The 23,108-nt window shown below is 46.0% G+C and overlaps 1 protein-coding gene across 1 annotated transcript; it reads left to right on the top strand.

Moving 5' to 3' along the window:
- Nucleotides 1-21,182: 21,182 nt before the first annotated feature.
- Nucleotides 21,183-22,731, top strand: OSR1 (odd-skipped related transcription factor 1). Its single transcript, XM_007939247.2, has 2 exons — nt 21,183-21,850; nt 22,596-22,731. The coding sequence occupies exons 1-2, from the start codon at nt 21,183-21,185 to the stop codon at nt 22,729-22,731; spliced, it is 804 nt and encodes a 267-aa protein (XP_007937438.1).
- The last annotated feature ends 377 nt before the right edge of the window (nt 22,732-23,108 follow it).

The raw sequence follows: 23,108 nt of genomic DNA, 5'->3' as shown, positions 1-23,108 counted from the left end.
GCAGACGACAAAATCTTGTTTGCTGAAAGTGAAGGGGACTTGATGCACTTACTGATAAAAATCAGACTTCAGCCTTCAGTGTGGATTGCACCTTAATATAAAGAAAACAAAAATCCTCACAACTGACCAATAAGCAACCTCATGATAAATGAAAAGATTGAAGTTGTCAAAGATTTTGTTTTACTTGGATCCACAATCAAAACTCATGGAAGCTGCAGTCAAGAAACCATACTTCACATTGCCCTGGGCAAATCTGCTGCAAAACACCTCTTTAAAGTGTTAAGGAGCAAGATGTTACTTTAAAGACTAAGGTTCACCTAATCCAAGCCATGGTATTTTCAATCACTTATATGCATGTGAATGCTGAACAATGAATAAGGAAGACCAAGACTGAAGAAGAATTGATACCTTTGAATTGTGGTATTGGTGAAGAATACTAAAAAAGCTATGGACTGCCAGAAGAATGAACACATCTATCCTAGATGAAGTGCCACTGGAATGATCCTTAGAAGCAGTAGTGGCCAGACTTCATCTTACCAAATTTGGTCATGTGGTCAGAAGGGACCAGTCTCTGGAGAAGGATATCATACTTCATTAAGTCAAAGGTCGGAGAAAAATGTGAAGACCCTCAACAAGATGGATTGACACAGTGGCTGAAACTATGGGCTCAAGCATGGCAAGGATTGTGAAGGTAGAGTAGGACAAACAGTGTTTCAATCTGTTGTACATAAGATTGCTGAGTCGTAATCAACTTAGCAGCACTTAACAACAAAAATAAAGCAGAGAGAAATTATATAAACCCACAGCAACAAACCTAATCCATGCAGGTGTTTAAAATCTTTCTGTGTGGCCTATTGAAGGGGACAACTATACCTGAAATGATCTCATCATTTATTGTAGAAACCAGGACAATTTTGTCTGGAACAAATACTAAACCAGTCAAGATGCCAGAAAAACAACTGTAAATAGGGATTATTTAGGCAAACCAGGATGTGTGGTCACTGTATCAGTGAGAGTGCAATCAGGAAAGCAGAAACTGTGCTAGGCATTTTAAGAGAGAATTTAGTATAGAAAAGGGTTAAATCAGTGTTGGAGGTCTATAAATACAAAATAGGAACACTGCAGTAATATAAAATAATAAAACCAAAAAAACAAATCCATTGCCACAGAGTCGATTCCAACCCACCATGACCCCTGTTGGGTTTCCAAGGCTGTAAATCTTTATGGAAGCAGTTTGCCTCATCTTCCTCCCATGGAGGAGCTGGTAGGTTTGAACCACTGACCTCCTGGTTAGCAGCCACATGTCTCACTCACTATGCCACCAGAGCTTCTTAAAGATAATAGGGGTGGGAAACAAAGGCAAAGGAACAGGGACCTGCTGAGCTAGGGTAGGAGTGCTTCCCTGCTGGTTCCAGACAGCTCAGGAGCTCAGGAGAGGAAGTCTATGTAGCAGGGGCTCAGCCTTTCTCTAAGGAGAAAGCACTGCTCAGCTGCTGATGGTTCCTTTCTAGGACATAATGAGTCTGGTTCTGTGAAAGCTGAAAGAAGTTGGAAAGCAGAACCAATTCATGATGCTTGGTTTATGGGCTATTGTTAGAGCAACACTGGCAGAATGAGTGAACAAACTGCCTTCCAGTCTCTCCTAAGTCTCCCTCTTCACAAAGTCTAACAGGAAAACAGCTGACAAAGAAAAAGTGTAGTTCACAGGGTCCTAGTCCCAGTGTCACAGCAGAGCATAGAAGAGGTATTTGGAACTGAGATACATTGGTATAATAACTGGCACAGTCAGTCTGACTATACTTGGCAGCGGCATGCTTGATAGCCATCCTAATTTTGATGAGGGCTTGCTCCTAAAACACTAGTCAGCTCAAAGGATATAAAGGCAATCTTGTGCCTGCAGGAGAAGGAAATAACATTTATCAGTAACTCCTTTTGTGTCAGGAGTTTTAGATGTTGGTTAATTAATCACAATAATCATAAAAAACAGAACTTAGTCTCATTTTACAGCTGAGGAAACTGAGGTTTCAATTGGCAAAGCAGCTTGCCCAAGACCAAGCAGCTAGTAAGATTAGAATTAGAAACTAGTTCTATATGATCCTGAAGCTCACCTTTTTGCACCACTACATGGTCTTTCTAGGGAGGAAACTGCTACTTCACATGGCTGAGACCTGCGATACCAGATGGAGGAAGATTAGCTGGACCCACTGATCTGCTAGTCCTAGAGATTCTGAGCCAGATGACCTCTGCCAACCATTGGCCTCTTGTAACTTCAGGTCAATGAGGTCTCCCACACTGTCAGTTCACATCTAGTCAGATTGTCTAGTAACACCTACAGTGACTGATTCCTGCCAGATGCTGTACTCACTCCTATTAGAAGAAGCCAGGACTTGGAACTTCCACCTGTTAGAGGAAGCATCAAGCTATATTGTGTTGTGTTGAGAGAACGTTTATATCTGTTTGTCTTTCTGTGTATTTGTGCATTTTATATATCCATCCTTATTCAATAGGATGGCATCCTTGGATAATAGGCCATTCAGCCAGAAAACCAAAAATTGCAAAGGAAGGGTTATTTCTTGGCTGAATGAAGTCTTTGGTCTTAGCTGAAGATAGAAGCAAAGTTTGCCAGTATTCTCTAGAAATGCTGATGCTGAGATGGGACCTTATTGAAGAATTCACCAAAGCCCAAGGGGACTGAGAAGATAAATGCTACCAGGCAGCTGGAACTGGAGCAAAATTCAAAAACAATAGAATGTCAATTTAAGATCATAGAAGGCTATGGCAAGTGTGACAGAAACCAAGGGGAATGACTTGGTCCTGAGACAAATGGGGATATGGATAATGGGTGATGGCACTACAAACACTGCTTTGAAGGAAAGCCCGGAGGAAAGAAGAAGCCTAGCTCTGCCTACCCAGGGGCTCTAGCTCATCACTGAGGGACAGGGGAAGGCAACTGCGGTTTGGCAATCTGCCCTCCCCAAATGCCCCTGTTCCAGCCTTCACTGTGGTTTCCTGAGCAGCTCGGGAGAGCCAGGTATGAGTTTCTCCTGTCACGTCAGCGTTCTGGCAGAGGGGGCTTAGGGGCCCTTTTGGAAAGTGACTTAGCTGGAGCCACACTCTTGCCAGCATGGCAGCTGTTACCACTTATAGCGGGAACATCTGGCCTGAAGATTGCAATAAAAGTGACACTTGTCTACAGAAAAAAAATGTTGAAGTATACATTTTCAACATGAAGAAATAAGTAATGACATTTAATGTTTTCATAAAGCTGTTCCACTGAGCAGCAATCATCGAAGTCTTAGGTGCAGGCACTGGTGCATCAGTATCTCACGGTAGGCCAGCAGGGTTGCTGCAGGGCCTTTTGCCCTCCCTGAACATCACTGCCAATGTGAGATTGGTCTTAGAACAAAGGGAGGCCCTGAGTAAGACCCATCCATTCCAGACCTAATGGAAAAGGAAAAAAAAGGAGTCCATTGTTAAGTGCACCCACCAGATGTTGGGAAAGCCAGCTCTGAGTCTCAGTCATGTTACTGGGTGAATCATATTTTAAGGCTCAAGTTTCTCATCTGTGAAATGGGGTGTCAAAGATGATATGTTTAAGGATCTTCCAAGAGTTTATACTCTGTATTCTTTGGAAGAGAGGCAATTCCACCATTTCTATGCCAATCCCACAGGTTAAACATTATTCTTTCCAGACCTGCTATTAAAGCACACATTCCCCTTGATGTGGAGATACTTGCAATTCCTCCAACTTCAGAAGAAGGAGGAGGGTAAAACAGTGCTAGCCTCAGTGCCCTGGGCTCCTACAGAAGAAATCTTGCACCCACCTACCTCTCTGTGCTGCTGATGTTCTCAGAATTGCAGGAGGCTGGCCACTTGACCTGAACTTACAAATCTCTTGCATTTGATTTTAAAGAGGGAGATAGAAAAGAAAATGAGGCACACTTGCTGAAACTAGCTTCCTTTTTTGTATTGTTTTGTTTGTTTCTTTTCTTTTCTTTTTTTGATGATAAAGAGCATCATTCATCTGATGGTAGAGTGTCATTCATCTGTGTTATAATGACCACAAGAAGTTTGGCAGATATCTGGATAATCACATAAGAGTGCATATACAAGAATTTTTATTTTGTGAAGGATTATTCCTCTGTATGATTTTAACTTGCTATCACTTATGATCAATGCCTTTTGAATTCGTAATTACCTGTTCCAAAAGTGCACAGGAATGATGCATTATAAATGTGTCAATATGATTAATAATGTATGTAAGTTCAAGTAAGATCAAAGATTTTCTTTTCAGCTGGGAGGCAGGGGGAGGAGGTGGGTATCATTACCCCACCAAATGCCATCAGGCTCAGCTATATGTCCTCATCCTCTAACTCTTAAAGTAAGCCCTGAAGCCCATCCTTTCTCATAGAGAAGCTGGGTGTGCTCTGCTCACCCTTGTGAGTGGGCTCTCTGCTCAGGCACTCTAGCCTCTGATGCCAGGGAGGGCGGAGTCTTCATGTTGTAGGGCCATGCCATACTGATTAGTCTTGAGGCAAAGTAGAAGAAAACAACAGATTTAGGGCTTGTGGGTCCATAGTGCACCTGCGCTTTGATGGTGTTATTTTTCTAAACTTGCCTTGATGGGCCTTTGACTTTATTTTGTGCATCTCTCAGTCTTTCCTTTCTGTTCTTGAAGCTGAAATTAAAGCCTGTGTTCTGGACAAAGCCCCTGAGCAGGGACAGTGCCTGAGTCTGGGGATCAGCATGATGTAATGAAGTGCTAAGCACACATTCACGTGCGTATGTGTGGGGGTGTGGGGTCTTGTTAAGATACAAACTGAGCTCAGTAGATTCTGCATTTCTAACACATTCCCATGTGATGCTGATGCTGCTTTTGAGTGGTGAGGGTGCCCATTATTATGAATATATGCTTTGGAATCACACGTGGGTTTAAGTCCTGGCTCCAGACTTAGTGAACTATGTAACTTTGAATAGGTTACCCGACATTTCTATGCCACAAGTTTCTTAAATATAAGGTGAGAAAAATAAGGATACTGAACTCTTCAGTTTGCTATGAGATTAGTGCATGTAATGCAGATCTTCAGGACCCGCCAAGGTCTCTGGAGAGGAGAGGGCTCTGGGAAGCATCGGGCCCATCTAATGAACTCCAAGGCTTAATTCCAATTCCAAGGCTCATGAAAATTGGACAAGCCATAGTAGAGCCCCTGGACCTCACTTCTTTGTTAATAAAATAGGTGTAACAGAAGTGATGCCTCCTTCTCGAGGCACTACACAACAGAACTGTGTTTGCTAAATCGACCTGATTTGGTATTTTCTGAAATCAGCCAGATGTGCTTATGATTGCAGTTATGGGTCCTTTCAGTCAAACTAGGGGTCCCATATACAAATAATTTAAAGAAGCAATTATAAATGCTTTTAAAAAATACATGTGCATTACTTCATATAGACATATGATAGGTTTTCGAAATTGATATTGCTCATATAAAATATTTAGCATTACTTTTTTTTTTTTTAATTGTGTTTTGGGTGAAGATTTAAAGAACAAATTCACTTTCCATACAGCTGTTCACATACACTTTGTCTCATGACATGGACCACAGTTTACCACAATGTAATAGCTCCCCTCCTACTTCCTCCTCATAGTTACCTCTTCCCCGTGTCCATCCCTCCATGGACTACTGTTCCCTGAGCTGTCTCCCTGTGCATAAGCAGCCCTTCTTTCTCCCATGATTGTTCTCTCTGAGGAGTGTATCTACCTCAGGTAAATGTTCAACTCATATGCCTGTATTTTGTATGGCTGGAAACCACAGGTGTGGGTTCAATTCCAGACCTGAAGGGCAGCTAGGGGCGATAGTCTCAGTGGTTCCAACAGGCTCTATCAGACCAGCAAATCTGGTCCCCCTCCCTCTTTTTTTTTGAAATGATTTTGAGTTTTGTTCCACATTGTTCTCCCTCTCTATCAAGGATCTCCTACATAGATCCCCCTCCAAGTGGATGACAGTGATAGCCAGGCACCATCAAGTTCTTCTGGTCTCATAGTTGTATAGGCTGCAGATGGGATGGTGTACCAGTTGCTAGGACTAATTGTTTCCATGAATTTTGGTTTTCTTCTTTCTTCTTTCCTCTGGATGATGAGAGAACCATTGTCGCATCTAGAAGGCAGCTTGCTAGTTTTTAAGATCCCAGTCACTGCTCGGTAGTTGCTACTCGCTACTCGACTTTAGCATTACTTTTAAAATGTAAAGTCAGAGTTGCCAAGAAAAAAGAAAAAGGAAAGTACTTTCCAGATAAAAGGAAAGCACTTTTAGAAACAAAAATAAATAAATAAATAATCCCTATCAGCTAGTGGCAAATGTCCTGACCCAAAGTAAGTAGTAACACAATGGTAACAAGGTTGTTGTTGTTATGTGCCGTCGAGTCGGCCCCGACTCATAGCAACCCCTCCTAGTGTTTTCATTCAGCTGTCTTGCTGCTTCTGGTGGAGAATAACTCTCAATCCTATACCTAGGGCAAAATCTGGAACGCGCAGCTGAGAATGGAAAAACCAAGGACTGCAGGTAGCCCCGAGCACCTTCCTTCACCTTGCAGCTTCTAATAACACTGATAGAACCAACGTGACTTGGAGAAATAAAGAAAAAAAAATTATACGAGGTGACATTAGAAGTTTCTTCCTCCATATACCAGAAGTGTGATCAGCTTCTGAGCACTGAAGCTAATCCCTTCTTTTCTCAGCTCTGATTGTGTAATGCCTAAAGCATTTGACTGCTAACCAGAAAGCTGGCAGTTCAAACCCACCAGCCACTCATTGTAAGGAAGGTTGGGCAATCTACTTCCATAGTGACACTGCCTGGGAAACCCAAGAAGGGGTCACTATGAGTTGGGTCTGACTCCACAGCACATAACAACAACAACATTGTTTCTAGTTGACCTATCTTTGATTATTATTGTTAGATACCATTAGTCAGTTCCAACTCATCGTGATCCTATGTACAAACAGAATGAAACACTGCCTGGTCCTGTGCCATCCTCACAATCCTTGCCACGCTTGAGCCTATTGTCACAGCCACTGTGTCAGTCCATCTTATTAAGGGTCTTCCCTTTTTCGCTGATCCTCTGCTCTACCAAGCATGATATCCTTCTCCAGGACTGGTCCTTCCTGATAACATGGCCAAAGTAGGTGAGAGAATGTCTGGCTATTCTCACTTCTAAGGAGGATTCCAGCTGTACTTCCTCCAAGACAGATTTGTTCGTTCTTCTGGCAGTCTATGCTACATTCAATATTTTTCCCCAACACTGTAATTCAAATGCATCAGTTCTTCAGACTTCCTTATTCTTTGTCCAGCTCTCACATTCATGAAGGACTTTTAAAATACCATAGCTTGATTCAGATGTACCTTAGTCTTCAAAGTGACATCTTTTCTCCTTAAGACTTTAAAAAGGTCTTTTGCAGCAGATTTGTCCAAGGCAATATATCTTATGGACAAGTTCCTCATGAACAAAATTAAGTGTTCTGGAATTCCCATTCTTCACAATGTTATCCATTAGTTTGCTATGATCCACACAGTTGAATGCCTTTGCATAGTCAGTAAAACACAGGTTAACATCCTTCTGGCTTTTTTTTTTTTTTTGCTTTGCTTTCAGCCAATATCTATCTGATATCAACAATAATCTCCCTCATTCCATACCTTCTTTTGAATGCCCCTTGAATTTTTGGCATGTCCTATATTTGGAGGCCTGGTTTGCTCACTGATTTTCCCCTCACTGTCTTTTATTCTGTAAGAAATTCTCCTACATAAATGACTTTTTCCTCTGTGGACTGAAGTGAATATTTGTCTAAGACCCAGGCTGATTTACTCATTCAGAAAAATCCTGTATGTAAGCAGCACAATGTGACTAGAAGAAAGCCCAAGCAAGTCACCCCCATATACCTCAGCATTCCACTAGTAGGTAGCGGAGTCCCAAAGTTTAGGATCTGAGAAGCCTTTTGATGAATATCAAGTCTGGCCCCCTTCTCTGATATTATAATTGTTGCAAAAAGCTAAATCTCTGGCTTTCATGTTGATTCTGATTCATAGTGACCCTATCAGACAGAGCAGAACTGCCTCAAATGGTTTCCAGGACTATAAACTTTACAGAAGTAGACTGCCACATCTTTCTCTTGTGGAGCACTTGGTGGATTCAAACTTCCCACTTTTTAGTTAGCAGATGAGCACTTAACCATTGCACTGCCAGGACTCCTTGTTATAGTTGCCAGCTGTTGTCAAGTCAGGCCCTGACTCAAGGAGTCCTCATGCAGGAGGAACAAAAACACTAGTTTTGTACCATTCCCTTGATCAGTTGAACACAGGACTGCTGTGAGGGTTTCCTGTAGCTGATTTTTCATGAATAGATTGTCTGGCCTTTCTTGCTAGTCCACCTTAGTCTAAAAGCTCTGTCAAAACCTGTTCAGCATCATGGCAACACACAAACCCCCAACGACAGATAGGTGGTACCTATGCATGAGGTGCATTGGTTAAAGAGCAAAACTAGATCTTCCACATGGCAGATTAGAATTGTACAACTGAATCACTACTGCCCTCTCCACTCAGAAAATGAAAATTATATTTACAAGAAGAAAACCACTCATGTGTATATAATCTACTAACGAAGGTCCATTTCTTTGAATTTGGATAGTTTTCAATTCTCAGAATTCTCCTTAGCAAGACCCAGGAAACATTGGACAGAATCACATTTTACCTTTTTTTTTTTTTTCCACATACAGGTGCTCTGAAAATCATCAAAAGCATCAGAATAATCTGTGGAGCTTTTTCATAATGCAGACCCTAGGGCCCACTGCAGGACTCCTAAATCAGAAATGCTGATGATGGAGTCTAGGAATCTGTATTTTGGCAATCTCTCAGAATGATTCTGTGGCAAAGGACTTTTGAAAAGCATATTTATTAACCCTTTAACATGTTATCTATCAGCTACAGTCCCAGTGGGAATTAGCTACCTGACAGCTGAGGCAGGGGAGTGAACTTGCCCTTGAGCCCTTGAGCCCTTGAGCGCTTGAGCACTTGAGCTGAGCTAGGGGATGTTTTAGCAGGTTTCCCTGTTCATATTCTTCCAGGTTGGTTAAGAGTAAAACGTCCTGTGTGAGACATCTTGCTGTGGCACTCCAATCAGTCATTTTGCTGCCTCTGTGGAGCCCTAGAAATTGAGAACCAAGCTTTGTTTCCACCATCCCTTATGGGCCTAGTGGCCTTTTACATCAAGCTTACATTTTTCTCAGAATTTTAACAAAGAATCAGCTCCACCACAAAACATAGCTTACCCTCTTAAGATAAATCTCCTAAAAGCTTTGTTACAGACTGAATTTTTGGCAAACTAAGCCACAATTCCAGAAATTGTTCATAATACTTTAAAGTTTTTTTCCCGTTTTCTTATTATGAAGATGTGATATGCAAACAAATACTAAATATTCTGTAAGACGCCATTCATTAGTCATTCTGAAATGAAAAATCATGTTAACGTAATTTTTTCTTTTTTGTATTTGCTAAAAGGGTACAGCAAATGCTTTTATTTTCAGAGAAAAATTCCTCATATAGGGAAACAGGCATGGTGGACAGATTTATTTGCCTGGGGTCACATGGAAAAAGGAGCTATGGTGGGAGCCAGCATTCTGAGTGTCTGCATCAGCTTCTAGCTTAGATCATGGAGGAAGGGTGCCTGCCTCTTGTGGTTGGCTAAACTAAGAGTCTGTGGTTTCCTGCTCTGTGCAGATATTCTACTACATTGTGACTCAGATCCACAAATACTACTTCTCTTTCTGAGTCTAACTTCATAGAAAACCAAAAAAGCCAAACCTACTGCCATCGAGTCAGTTCCAACTCATAGAGACCCCCATTGGGCCTCCAAGGCTGTAAATCTTTACAGACAGAGATTGGCTCATCTTCCTCCCACAAAGCACCTGGTGGGTTTGAACCACCAACCTTCTGGTTAGCAGCCAAATGCCTTATCCACTACACAAGAAGATCTCCTTAACTTCATAGAAATAAGAGGAAAAAAAAAGAGGTCTTCTGACAGAAAGGTTGTCCCTCTCTCAGCTTGCTGGTCACCCTGGATTTGCTTTCTTCTTTGAAATATTCTCAATGTCAATCCCTCATTCCATTGCCCAACCACCATATCCCTCCCCAAAGCCAGTGCATTGGTTTCAGTCAGTGACACCTGGTAGAGGAACACCCTGTGTTAGTGCCTCAGGATGCGTTCCAGTTTTCCAGGAGCAACAGATTCTCTCCCACATGGGTTATTACTTTGGGAACCCAGAACAATTTCAATCTGACAGTTTGAAATCAGGAGTCTTCTTGCCATAAACACTGAAAAGGCAGGAGTACCTGGTTCCCTCCCATTGAATTAGTAATATTATTTGTGGATTTATGTAAGTTGACACAACTTAGGGAAATATGACACAACTTAGGAAGGGATGGTGCTCTTAGTAGTTCCGTGGAATGTCTATGTCAGTTCCATTACCTTTCCTCATTGCATGTTTCACATGAGGAATTGGGAGACCCTATCTCTTACTGGAACAAAGAGTGATGGGTAGCCAGACAGTGCAGCCTTCTGCTAACAGCCTGGACCAGGGGCAAGGATTCTGTCTTTCCCTTGGTCCCCAGCTTATTTTCTCTGTGTATGTTCCCAACATTTTGCTCCAAGAAGTGGTGTAAAAGCTAACAATCTGTCTTAGAGGGCCTCAGGATGACAAAATGACACTTCATCCAAGAATTTGGTCTGCACAGTGAGGCTTATGGCAATCTTAGCCCTCTTTATTAGAAAATGTGTACTTTCAGCTCTTAATTTCCCAGTGTGCCTTGAACAAGTGTTGAGAGGAAGATGGGTAAAAGCATGGGATAGCAGCAAACCGAGGCTATTGAGTATCTCTGACCTATTTTATTTCTATAGGCAAAGGACAGAACAAAGAGCATGTTACTAGGTTTTTTTTTTTTTTTTTTTTTTTTTTAGGATTTCTCTCTTCCAACTCTTTATCTGGAGAATTGGATAAGACTGTTTTATAACCAGGAAGAAAGAAGGTCTGCCTAAGATATTCCCTGGGGAGAAAAGGAAAGGGCACTGCAAAGAACCTGGAATCTAATGGCTTGTGAGGAAGGAAGGGCTAGAAGAATCAAGAGTTATCAGGGAAACTGACTCATAGGAGTAGACTTCCACTCTCCATCCCTATTAGATCTAGAAAGTCAATGGCCTGAATAGTGCGTCAGGTACCTACCTGACCTGTGAGTGAATGGGGGCAGGGAGAGAGTCTACTGAAGAACCCATTCCTTCTCACTACCTTGTTCCTTGGGCATGAGATTAAGGAAATATAACTCAGTTGAGAAAATGTAGAAAAGTTTCACAGTAGATCTTTGCTCACATTTTCCCCCTGGGTCTGAAACTAATGGTAGTAGGTAGTTTCCCAACGGTTTTGGATTATTTTTTGGGAAAAAAAATTTGAGAGTAACATTGTTCATCTTGGAACAGAGTAACAGAAACACTGTTCCGAGAAGGAATTCTTTTTGCTCTTTGGAAGAAAAAAATAAAGCCTAATTTTAATGAGTAAAGGCAAATTTTGTAACAGAAAAGAAGACGAAGGGGGCACTCAGGCAGATTAAAAAAAATAGGGATACGTGCGTTTCAAACTTTTTGAGGAAGGGGCACCAGGAGATGTCACTTGCTAACCAGCAGGTGGCGCGTTTTCTTTAGGATTGTGTCCCCGAATCTCTCAGATTAAAACATCGCAGCAACTCTAGCTCTGAGTTCCCGCTCCAGAAATTGCTATACAGATAATAACCCTCCAGTGTCTGGAAATGTTTAATTACCGCGAACGCTTATTCCTCCAGCGCCGACTGCCGCCGTTGCAGCCGTCAGGGAAGTAACGCCGCGGGTGTGGTAAAGTGATTTTATCCGCAGAATTTCACCCTAACTATCCATAATTCAATTAAAATATTTTCTTCATTATCTTCAGTTTTATTTAACACTGTGTCGTTGCTGATACATTTATATTTAACTTGAGTAAAAGTAAAATCTGGGAGCTCTGGTAGCATAGTGGCTAAGACACTTGCCTGCTAACCAGATGGCTGGCGGTTCAAACCCACCAGCCACTCCTCGAAAGGAAGGTTGGGCAATCCTACTTCCGTAGTGACACTGCCTCAGAAACCCAAAGAGGGGTCGCTATGAGTCGGGTTTGACTCGACGGCACATAACAACAACAACAAAAGTAAAATCTAGTAACTTCAGAACATAACATCTGTTACATGTCGAAAATAATTCTAACAACTTCTGGTTTTTTGTTTTTTTTTTTGGAAAATGTAAAACCACCACGACTTTTACATTCATTTTATATTTGATCCTCACAATATAAGCCACTATCTTAATTCCATTTTAGCAATGATAGTATGACCAGAGTCGAGGCAGTTCCACGTGTGTTTTCATGCTTTATAAATATTCTTACAAACCATAGGTAGATCTATGCATGTATGTGTTGTTACATTTATTAAGATGACAAATAGTTACAAGATACTTATGTGCTCATAAAGAACTTACGAAATGGGAACTGCCTGGAAAAACAGTTCACTTTCCCTTTCAGTTTTGATAGGAGTAACTTGTCTGTCGCTGTCATAATAATAAACACCGGCTCTTGCATTCACCTAGCATCTATTCTCCCAAGGATCCTGGGGTTAGTTTAACGTCATCAGAGTGTGTTATCTGCACAAGTGTGTGTGGAAGTCGTGTTACCTACCTTCTATACTTGAAAACTTTTTCCCAAAGCTGGTTTTTGACCTGATTGACCATAATGGTTCCAGAGGAACTATTGAGCCATTACAATCCATCATCTAAATGAATAAAGAGGGACACCTAAATCTCCCAGTTATTTGCAAGCTCTGTACACGCATAAGGGGAGGCTGGTGAGCATACCCCCAGTTGTCCACAAATTTGTTACAGGAAAGCTTGCGTTAGAAGCAAATACTAGTATTTGCTATGTAAATTCCATTTCTAAGTAAAAGAATGAGGTCATATTTGGTTGGTTGGGAAATGGGCAGGAGCGTTTCTTTTTCTTTCTTTCTTTATCCCAAATACCTCACTCAAAGCAATCAGCCACATTCTGGATAGTTTTCTGGAAGCTGCTCAATTTTCACTCTGAAGCTAGTTTGGGATACTTTCTTTCCTGGTGAGCAGAAATCAGGAGGGACAGGGTTACCACCCCAAGTATGCCCAGGCAAAAGCAGTAGCACGGGACTGCTTGAGACTGGGCACTGTGCTGTCAATGGCCAGGACGCTTGGCCATCCGAGAGCCAAGGTTTTGTCCCTGCCCGACAAAACCCGGACTGGTGCAGCGTAGGACAATGCTCAGGACCCAGAGCGAAACCCCTGGTCTCTACTGTGGGGACCCTTTTAAAAGACTGCTCTGTTCCCAGACTAGTATGGGACTCATTTGGCTCCCATGGGTGGGTCAGGAGAACCTGAATGGGCAACGGTGGATTTCCCGCCCTGATCTCTGGTCTTGGGCTGGAGCCTTCAGGCACAAAAAGCAGAGACTGCAGCTGTAGAGGTACTGTGTGCTGTGCTCCCAGGAATGAATGGGCTGGGGATTCAGACAGAGGAATTTTGCTTTCTTCACTGGTTGGGTTTTGGCTACCCAGGCATTTACAAAATCGGAAACATGATGTTCTCACCATTCCTAAACGAATCTAACTTTGGTAAAATGTGTCTTACCAGCTCTTAAGTGTCCTGGGTCCTGTCCTCCTCAAGCCATCTAAGTCCCAAGTCCAGCCTCTGTGCTGCAACATAGGCCTTGCTTAGTCTGATCAATTTCTCTAAAATTGATTGCAGAGGGGATCCTATACCCCCTTCCCCCAGAGCCACAAGTGAAGGGGAAAGGTTTAGTTTCTGGGCTCCTTCCTGCCCACCTGGCCTAGAGAATCAGGCTTTTCTTTGTCCTCTCCCATGGAAACTGAGGCCAAGGTTTCAGGCTAGATCCCTTGGGAACGCGAAGTGTAGTGGATAACTCCCAACTCCTAGCAAATCTCTAATTTCGTTATCATGGCTTTCTGGGTTTGTGTACAGTGGTGACCTAGGAGGAGCCCTGGGAGCCAGTAATCTGAAACAGACAGGGCTTGCCAGTGTTGTGAGATGTGCACTCTCCTGCTTGGTACCACTCTCCGGCTCTGCCCTGCCTGGAGGATCAGCTTCAGGCTGAGGCCCCCAGATTGCTCTGGGAAGCAAAGCTCAGGCCCTGGACCATGAAGGGCCAGCATCAAACTTGCCTCCCAACCTTGTCCCCACACACACTTTAAATTCCATTATTTGGCCTGAGTCAGGATCAGGTAGAGAAACAGTGACAAAAATAGGCATTAAATGACCCAGATTCATATTCTTATCTTTAGGTTCCTGAGTATTCTCCCAAGAACTCTTTAAGAATTCTCATACTTGGACCTTTTTGGAAGTCCTGCATGGTGGCTAAAACCCTGTTTCAGAAGAAAAGGGCAAGTAGAATGATGGAGGAAGCCCAGTTGAGCCATTTAGAGCAGGAGGTAGGGTGTGTCCACACAGGACACTCCAGCCTCCCTGAGCATCCAGTCACTCTTCCTCAGGGGCATTTGCCAAATTGTCTGGAAAACCAGAGGCCCTATGGAGGAGAAGATTTTTAGAAAACTTTCACTGCTGGTAATGGAGTGCTCCCCAAGCATTGCCTACTCATATAGCTGGAGACAAACCAGCTACCCACAAACCCCCTGCACCCTTGATGGAAGTAAGCACAATTCAGGAATGCCCTATGTGGAATTATCCAGAGATGCCTTCTCCTGGTTTTCAAACTTGCCGCCATGGAACTTGGGGAAGGGAAAGTGATTTTGACTCCCTTCTGCTCCCAGGCGGCCCTGCCTATGCCAAGGATGTAGCCCCTGACTGCAGCTGCTAGGCATCCAGCTGCACTGGCAAACTTAATCCAGCACAGTCTCATAATCCAGCACTAGCCTTTGGCACAGGGTAAAAGCTGTCCCTTGGGGAAGGCTGTGCTCCCTCTACCTTGTTCCTACACAAGCCAAAAAGTCATTGAGGGACTGAAGACCAGGATCCATTTGAAAGGCTTGGGGAAGGTACAAGTATCTCCTCTGACTAAGCCTTTGGGTAGCATCTCCACAACTCAAGAGGGTTTACTGCACCCCCACCCCCACATTCACACACACACACACACACACACACAAATCCAGTTCAGAGTTGTGGGCTAAACTCTTATTAGAGACTTACAGGGCCAGGTTCCAGCTTGGAGGGGTTATGCAGCAACAACTCTGGGACAAAGTCTTTCAGTGAATTTGGACCCACCAAATGCCTTTTCTTGTCCCGAACCAAGAACTTTGTGTAGGAGAGACAGGCCAGAGAGGGGGTCTGAGCTGGGATCAGCTGGAAATCAGGTCCTTGAGGTACAGAATGCAATGCTAGGACTCTTGGATAAGACAGGCAGAAAAGACAGATCTTGGGGGGCAGCCAGAAACTTGATTCCTCTTAGATCCTAAACTCCACCTGAACCAGCTCCTTGGACTCAGGAGTCCAGAAGCTGGTCAGCTTTTTAGATTTCCTCTAGTGTCTTTGCCTCCCTTTCCATCCATCATCCCCAAACAAATCAATAAATGAATAGAGATGCCACTTCGCTTGGGTTGGAGTCTCAGGAAAGTAACATTCTTTGCCTCCTCCCTCTCACCCTGTCTCTGATCTTTCTGCCAAAGTCCATAAGCCCAGGGTTTGGGGACAGCCAGAGATGGTGCTTTTGGGTCAGTAATCTTGTTCCCCCGCTCCCTTCCTCAACTCCGGCAACTAGCTAGAACTACCTGAGTTACCGCCCTGGCCCTGAGCACGCTTGCACGTCCTGGAGCTGCTCCACTCCCTGCGACCTTTGCGAAAAGATTCCGGGAGGGGAGGTGTCTCTTCCAGGGACCCAAGTGCGTTGGAGCGCGAGCTGTGGGGCGCGGACTCCCGGACATAGAACTTCCCTCCTTGCCTTGATTGCTTTCGAGGCGCAGAGGAATAGGACCTCGAGCACGGGTTCCCAGCCCGCTCTCAACTGCAAGATGTTGCTTCCTCGAGCGGGGCACGCGTGGCCTCAGGGGCCTTAACAACGCAGAAGGGACTGAAGAAGAGTGGACGGAGGTCCGGGGAGGCTGGGACCAAAAGAGCAAAGCTGCTGAAGTCGGCTGCCCCGGTCAGCAAAACTTTGTGTCTCAGCGCGCAGGCGCAGGGAGGTTTGGGGGGCAGGGGAGGGAGGGGAGGAATCCTTAGGCTAGGGGCGGGCGGGGGTGGGGTGGGAGGGAGGGTGGTGGATTAAAATAAGTAGGCGGCTCGGTGCTAAGGGATGAGTGAGTTGGAGCTCAGTCTCTCCCCAGCTAGTTCTCAGCCGCTCCTCGTTCAGATCCAGCGAGTGAGGCTCACCATCCCCAGGCGGGCAGGACTCCCTGCCGCAGAGCTGCCATCCTTCGGAGCGCTCCCGCGTGTCGAGCGCTCCAAGTCCCCGTGGCCGGAGAAGGACCAGGACTCTAGAACTCTGGGGGTACCTCTGGGCTTCAGTGCCTCTGGTTTTCCGGGTTTCCCGCAGTCGGAGCCCAACAGACGCGCTCAGCCCCGGACCGTCGTGGAACAAGGTAACTGCAGCCCTGGAAGCCAGGACTCCACGGGGGGGAGCAGAGGCAGGACTCCTGGGTCGCCGCGCGGGGGTGCCTCCTCTCCCTCAGTGTCCCAGAAGGAAGCTTCTCTTGCCAAACGAAGGCTGCAGGACCATTGGGAAAGTGAGAGCTACTGTAGCCCAGGGTGGCTGCGAGTGCTGGCTCAGGGACTTCCCGCGTGTGTCCTCGGCCTCTGACCTCTGGAGAATGCGGGTGCGGGCCTCTGTTACTGCCCGAAGCCGCGCCGGGCTCCGACGATTCCCCGGCCTGGTGCCCGCGGACTTCGGTAGTCAGCCTCTGGGCCCCCTTTAAGAAACCTGAACGACTTCAGAGGGCACAAACTTTCCTGAAACGCATGCCCTAGTTCAGGCTGGCTTGCTTTAGCTGAGGAAGAAGGGAGAGTGGATGGCCACGGCCGGCCGCAGCCATTCGCGTCAGGGACAGGTGCATGCCCTAGCTGCGTTGCGCTTTCGTGCAAATTTGTCTCTTGCTGACTTATGCTCAGGTGTGAGGCCGACTCGACCCGGGAGCGCAGGGCCGCATGCCTGGTAACTGACTTAAACTCAACCCCTGACTTTGGGAGGTTCTCTATAGGACTATTGGTTATGTCCTTAAGGCCTAGCTCAAAACCTGAGAGTACCTGGGTGAGGGGAGGCACGAGGGAGCCGAGAATATTTCTCCCAAATTTGAGATCCGAATTCCATAGTAGTGGAAGACTATAGAGTCGCGGTTATCTCCAACCTGGGTCCTGGAGTATTCCTTTGCTTCCCTAACTTGGCTTTCAGGAAGGAAGGCGGGAGCTAGAGGAAAGAGGGGAAGAGGTGAAGAGTTGGCTGTAGAACTAATTTTCTCCCAGCATGTGTCTGATGAAAATTAAAACCCAGACCCAGCCCTTTCTCAGCAGTTCAAGCAGAAGGGAGGTGAGCAGTGTAAAGCAGCTGCAAGAGCTTCTTTGTTGCGGTAATTTGGTAAATTTCTGGGTTTAAAGTTGAGCATTGGTACTTGGGAACAGAAACCACGTGCAAGGTTCGTTTCTGGTTCACAACTTCCCAGGGTTGGCAGGGGCTGGGGACAAATAGTGGGCCAATATTGTATCAGAGACTCCTTGAAGTAATTGTGGTTTCATTAAGATTGGGGAAGCAGATCGCTGAGAGAGCAGCGGGAGTTTATGTGCAAAGGGATAGCGGCCTCGCCTGTGGGTTCTTTCGATTCCTTTCGTTGGGAGAATGCAACAGAAGTATCCGGTGCCGCTCAACGCTCCCACCAGGAGTCTGGACAGCTGTCACCACTCAGGTTGGCTATTGGAAGTGAAGGACGATTTTTTGGGGCTTCTGCTGTATTCCTTCAGGCATAAGCTCCTGAAGCTCCCTCTGTCCTCATTAAGGCAAGCAGTTAGCTCGCTCACGCTCAATTAGCCTCGAATAAACCACTTTAATAGACTCTACACACTTCATTAATGCTCGGCATAAGGCTTGCGGCAGAGCAGAGTTTGGCGCTCCACCGCGCGAGGGAAGCAAGTGTCCGAGAGGCAGAAGGACCTGAACTTCGAAGCGCGAATTGTGTTTGCTGCCCTCAGTCGGGACCATTTATTCAAATCTCCCAAGTCCCGAAGCCAGGAACCTTTAGGAGTGGATGTCTACCCTGCGGAGAGGTGTTCAAACATAGTGTTTCAAGATGGAAAGCGTTCGAACTGGGGTTCTGGGGTCTGAGCAGTAGGAGTTGGTGGTGCTGGGCGTCCGCCTACCCTCTCCTGTTAGATAGGCGAGTGTAAGATTGTGTTTTTCTCTTAGCTGATTTCTTGAAATAGGATCATGGATTCCGTCTATTTTGGGTACTAGTCTGAAAAGCCACGTTTCGAACGAATTTCGTCCCCGGGAAAGCCGTTGGCGAGAGCCTGGGGAGCACTGGTCTCCGACGGCGGCAGAAAATAAGCTGGCTGCGCAGCTGAGGAAAATAAGTGGAGTGTTGGTGAAAACAAGATCGGGCACGTAGCACGGACAGGTTGGCTCCCAAAGGCTAAGATTGCTGTAGCCTTTCCACCGACCCACGGAGCTCAAGGCCTCTCTCGTCTTTTCCTCTCCTGGGGGTAGGGAAGGGAAGGCCAAATCAAGTACTCAAAGTTGGCTGGTTCTCCGACTCCGGCACCGAGCGGGCTCCGACCCGTTGTGCAGCCTAGAATCCTGCCACTACTGCCTCTCTCTTGGCCTTGGTTAGGCCGAGTACCGAGAGCAGTAAGCGGAGGCCTCGGTGGCGCCCGCTGACCCCGGGGAGTCTGAGATAAGGATCTGATCTCCAGGGTCTGGAGGAGAAAAGGTGACGGCAAATCAAAGAGCGATCACTCCGCCTAAGCACGGGACCACCTTTGAAGTTGAGGAGTCTCTCTTTCTCTTCATTCTCACCCAAACCGGTCCCACCTTTCTCTTTGACTCAATTTGTATTTTCTTCCTCTGGTCTCAGAGCTCTCTGGGTTTGTCCCTGGACAACCTGTGGTCCGAAGAGTAGCGAAGGCTGAGGGTCCCAGCCAGGCCAGTGCTCCCGCTTGAAAGGCACATCACAGAGCCTCTTCCGGCTCTGAGGCTGAGTTAATCGCAGCGGTCAGACTTGATTTTCATCAGATTGATAAATTAAGCTGCACAGACATATTTCTGCAGGCTCATGGTGGTGTTATTTTTTTTTGTTGTTGTTGTTGTTTGTTTTGTTTTGTTTTGTTTTTTAACCCCCTACCCGCAGCAGAGCCACTGTCCTTAGGGCCTACTGCTCCCTGAGTGGCCCAGGCAGACCTACCTCCTGCCAGCTTCCAGGATCTTGATTGTTTTAATTCCTCCCAAGAACTGGAGTTGCACCTCCCTGATTATGGCCCAGCTTTTAGAGTCTCCTTGCTGCGAAAGGCAGTTGAGTCTGGGCCTGGATTTTGCAGGCTTTGGCTGAGGGTCAGCTAGACTGGAGAAACTGCCTGGGGAGGTGTGAGTGTATGGCTATAAATTTGGGTGGGGGGTAGAGTTGTGGCCCATACATCCCAGGGAAAGGAAATTACTCCTGGTTAGAGGAGAGGCCAGCAGAAGAGAACAGGAGCAAAGAGAGGAAGAGAAGAGTCTGGAGCAGAGGATTGGGCAAAGGAGGTGAGAGTCACAGTGACCCTATTCTCACAAGGACTTCTTGAGTGGTCCTAGACTCAAGCTGAGCTGGGAGCTCAGCTTTTGTGCCTCCCCAGGGCTCCCTTCCTACTTTTGTTTTCACTTCTCCATAGTTTTTCATGGACTGGAAAGATCTGAGTTAGGGAGTTGGGAAGAGCAGGATAAAATGCCTCTGTAGTGCAAGTCCACAGAGGCTGGAGACTCTGACCCAGGAGACCAGAAGATACCAGACTCTTGGTTACTTCAGCATGGCCTTCCCTCTGGCCTTGCTCAATTTCCCTGACTGTAGTTGGAGGTGCACAGATCATAGCAACCAGCACCTGGCCTCAGTCTTCTTGCCCATATGTGTATCCACCTGCTGAAGGCTCACTGTATGGACCCAGAAAGTTCCTGAAAGCCCAGAGATCTCACTGTCCTTTGCTATGAAGCTGGGAGAGCCCTGCAGCCCCCTTGTATGTGGCTGCTGATGTGTGAGTTAGTAAATGAATGTAGTGTCGGTGGCCTAGATAAGAAGAAAAACGATCCCCAAGGGCTGTGACAGAGGATCAGTCTGCGGGCCAATGCAGAGAGGGTGGTGTGAACATGGCTCATTAATAGGTAAAAAGCAAATTTGAGGTCAAAGTTGAGAGTTTTAAGGAGAAAAATGACATGGCTTCTGGAAGTCAAATCGAAGGTCAGCCAGGAGGACTTAATGCACAGGAGCCAGGAAGTGTGCATTTTTGTGGGTTATCCCTTGAGTGTGCTGGTGCCTGCATTTTGTAGTCAGTGTTCTTCTAGCTTTTCTTTTCACCTTGTCATCAACTCAGCTTCAGAATGTGTGAATCTGTGTTTATCTGTCAGTGTGTGTTTGTTGATCTGCACATGAATGTCTACATGTGCTTCCAAGTTCCTGTTTATCTTTGTAGGAGAGCATGTTTCTGTATCAACCCAGGCTGTGAAGCTGTAACTTTGTACACATCAGTTTTCTGGTGCCTGTGGCTCCCTTTGTGTTCTGTGCAGTATAGTAGGCCCTCATTTCAAGGCTGTTGTACTGCATGGGATTTAGTTTTCTCCCAATTTCTGTATGTAGTAGTTTGTCTCTGCCAGACACCATTTGGAGGGAGTCTTCAGACGAGGGAGTCAGAAGGAGAATTCTGAAAACAAGGCTTCCCTGCATCTTATATCTCCACCTTCTCTGAGGATAGGAGTGTTTCTTGGGTGGGATCTCAGACTCACAATTCTGGCCCTAGATGAAGGGGATGGTGTGGTTGGGCTGGAATTCAGGAGGAAGGGTACCTATGCTGAACTTCTCTTTTGTCTCCCTCCCTTTTTCCTTTTATTTTTTTGCAGATCAAGATTGTGAAAACCCTCTCCAAACCCCACAATGGGCAGCAAAACCTTGCCAGCGCCAGTGCCCATCCACCCGTCCCTGCAACTCACCAACTATTCCTTCCTTCAGGCAGTGAACGGCCTGCCCACAGTGCCCTCGGACCACCTGCCCAACCTGTATGGTTTCAGTGCACTGCACGCTGTGCACCTGCACCAGTGGACCCTGGGCTACCCCGCCATGCACTTGCCGCGTTCCTCTTTCTCCAAAGTGCCGGGTGCTGTATCCAGCCTGGTGGATGCACGCTTCCAGCTGCCTGCTTTTCCCTGGTTCCCTCATGTCATTCAGCCCAAGCCGGAGAACACCACTGGAGGCAGTGGCACTGCAGCTCTTAAGACCAAGCCACGTTTTGATTTTGCCAACCTGGCTTTAGCCGCCACGCAAGAAGACCCATCCAAGCTTGGCAGAGGGGAGGGCCCAGGCTCCCCTGTGGGTGGGCTAGGTGCCCTCCTGGATGTGACCAAGCTGTCTCCAGAAAAGAAACCCACAAGAGGACGCCTCCCTTCCAAGACCAAGAAGGAGTTCGTCTGCAAGTTCTGTGGCCGCCACTTCACCAAGTCCTACAACCTACTAATTCATGAGCGGACACACACTGATGAGCGCCCCTACACCTGTGACATCTGCCACAAAGCCTTCCGGAGGCAAGACCACCTAAGGGATCACAGGTGCGCTACTTCACACCGCCCAAGAAAAAGCTGGGTCTGTTTGTCTCTGGCCTCACCCCTCCCTTGTAATGATGAGGCTCAAGAGATACCTACTGAGTCCAGGCCTCCTGAATTTTGGGGACTTCTCTAAAATGATGATGGAAAACAGGATAGGTTCTTGGAGCATGGGTAGAGGAAATATGGGGATGAGTAGGACCTAAAACTAGGTCAGTTATCTATGAATTCCATAAATATGCGGTTTCCTGAGCCCTTCCTCTATGCTCAGTGCTATCTAAAAGAAGTTTGAGCTATGATGGATAGTGTGACATGTAAACACTTGAAATGTGGCTGGTGTGACTAAGACTCTGAATTTTAATTTTCTTTAATTTTGATTAATTTAAATTTTAATAACCACACATGGTTAGTGGCTACTGTCCTGGACAGCAACTGTAGGAACTGACCAATTCTAGCCCTTCCCCACTACATACACTCACTTTTAGTGATTCAAGCTTTATAAGAGGGGGTGCTGCAGCTCCTCAGGAAGGCAGGCAGTCTTCTTGGCCTTAAAGATTCACTGGTCAGATATTGTCCAAGCTGTCCTTCACCTCTCCACTCCATCGACAAACACCATTTTGCCCTTGCTTCACAGTACCCCACAATCTCCCTTCCTTTGAAGGCCTCATAGCAGTGGGAGACAATCTTGGGCAACTGTTTATAACGTTGCATCATTTTTAAGGATCAACATTCTGTCTGTTTCTGTCTTCAGATATATTCACTCCAAAGAGAAGCCCTTCAAGTGTCAAGAGTGCGGAAAAGGATTTTGCCAGTCCAGGACTCTCGCTGTCCACAAGACGCTACACTCACAGGTGAAGGAGCTTAAAACGTCCAAGATCAAATGCTAAATAAAGCCATCAGGTGCGCAGAACCCAGGGTCACACCGCCCCCTTCTCCAGAAGGACTTGAAGACTAAGGCGGCTCTGGCGGTCAGCGGGAGGGGCTCCTGGGACCTTCTTTCACCCAAAATAATACATCCTGGGTCCCGGCGCAGGCAGCACTCCAGAGCCCTGCTCCGAGTGGTGACTCTGGCCACCCAGGCGGATCCCCCAGGACTTGGCTAAACTCTTGGCCAAAAGGCGGTATGCACGTGGCGGAAGGGAAACTGCATTAAAAAAAAAAAGGAAGAAGAACGAAAGATCCGCAGAGCCGCAACGGCGACTCTCCCCAAAGTATTACTTTTTCTATTGTTATTTTATACGTTTTCTTTTCTTTCTTTTTTTTT

The sequence above is a fragment of the Orycteropus afer genome, unplaced genomic scaffold (assembly GCF_000298275.1).
Source record: "Orycteropus afer afer isolate SDZICR_OR568_19922 unplaced genomic scaffold, OryAfe1.0 scaffold00058, whole genome shotgun sequence".
NCBI classification, from domain to species: domain Eukaryota; kingdom Metazoa; phylum Chordata; class Mammalia; order Tubulidentata; family Orycteropodidae; genus Orycteropus; species Orycteropus afer.
The sequence above is the reverse complement of the archived record's forward strand: the minus strand, read 5'-3'. Positions and strand labels throughout refer to the sequence as shown.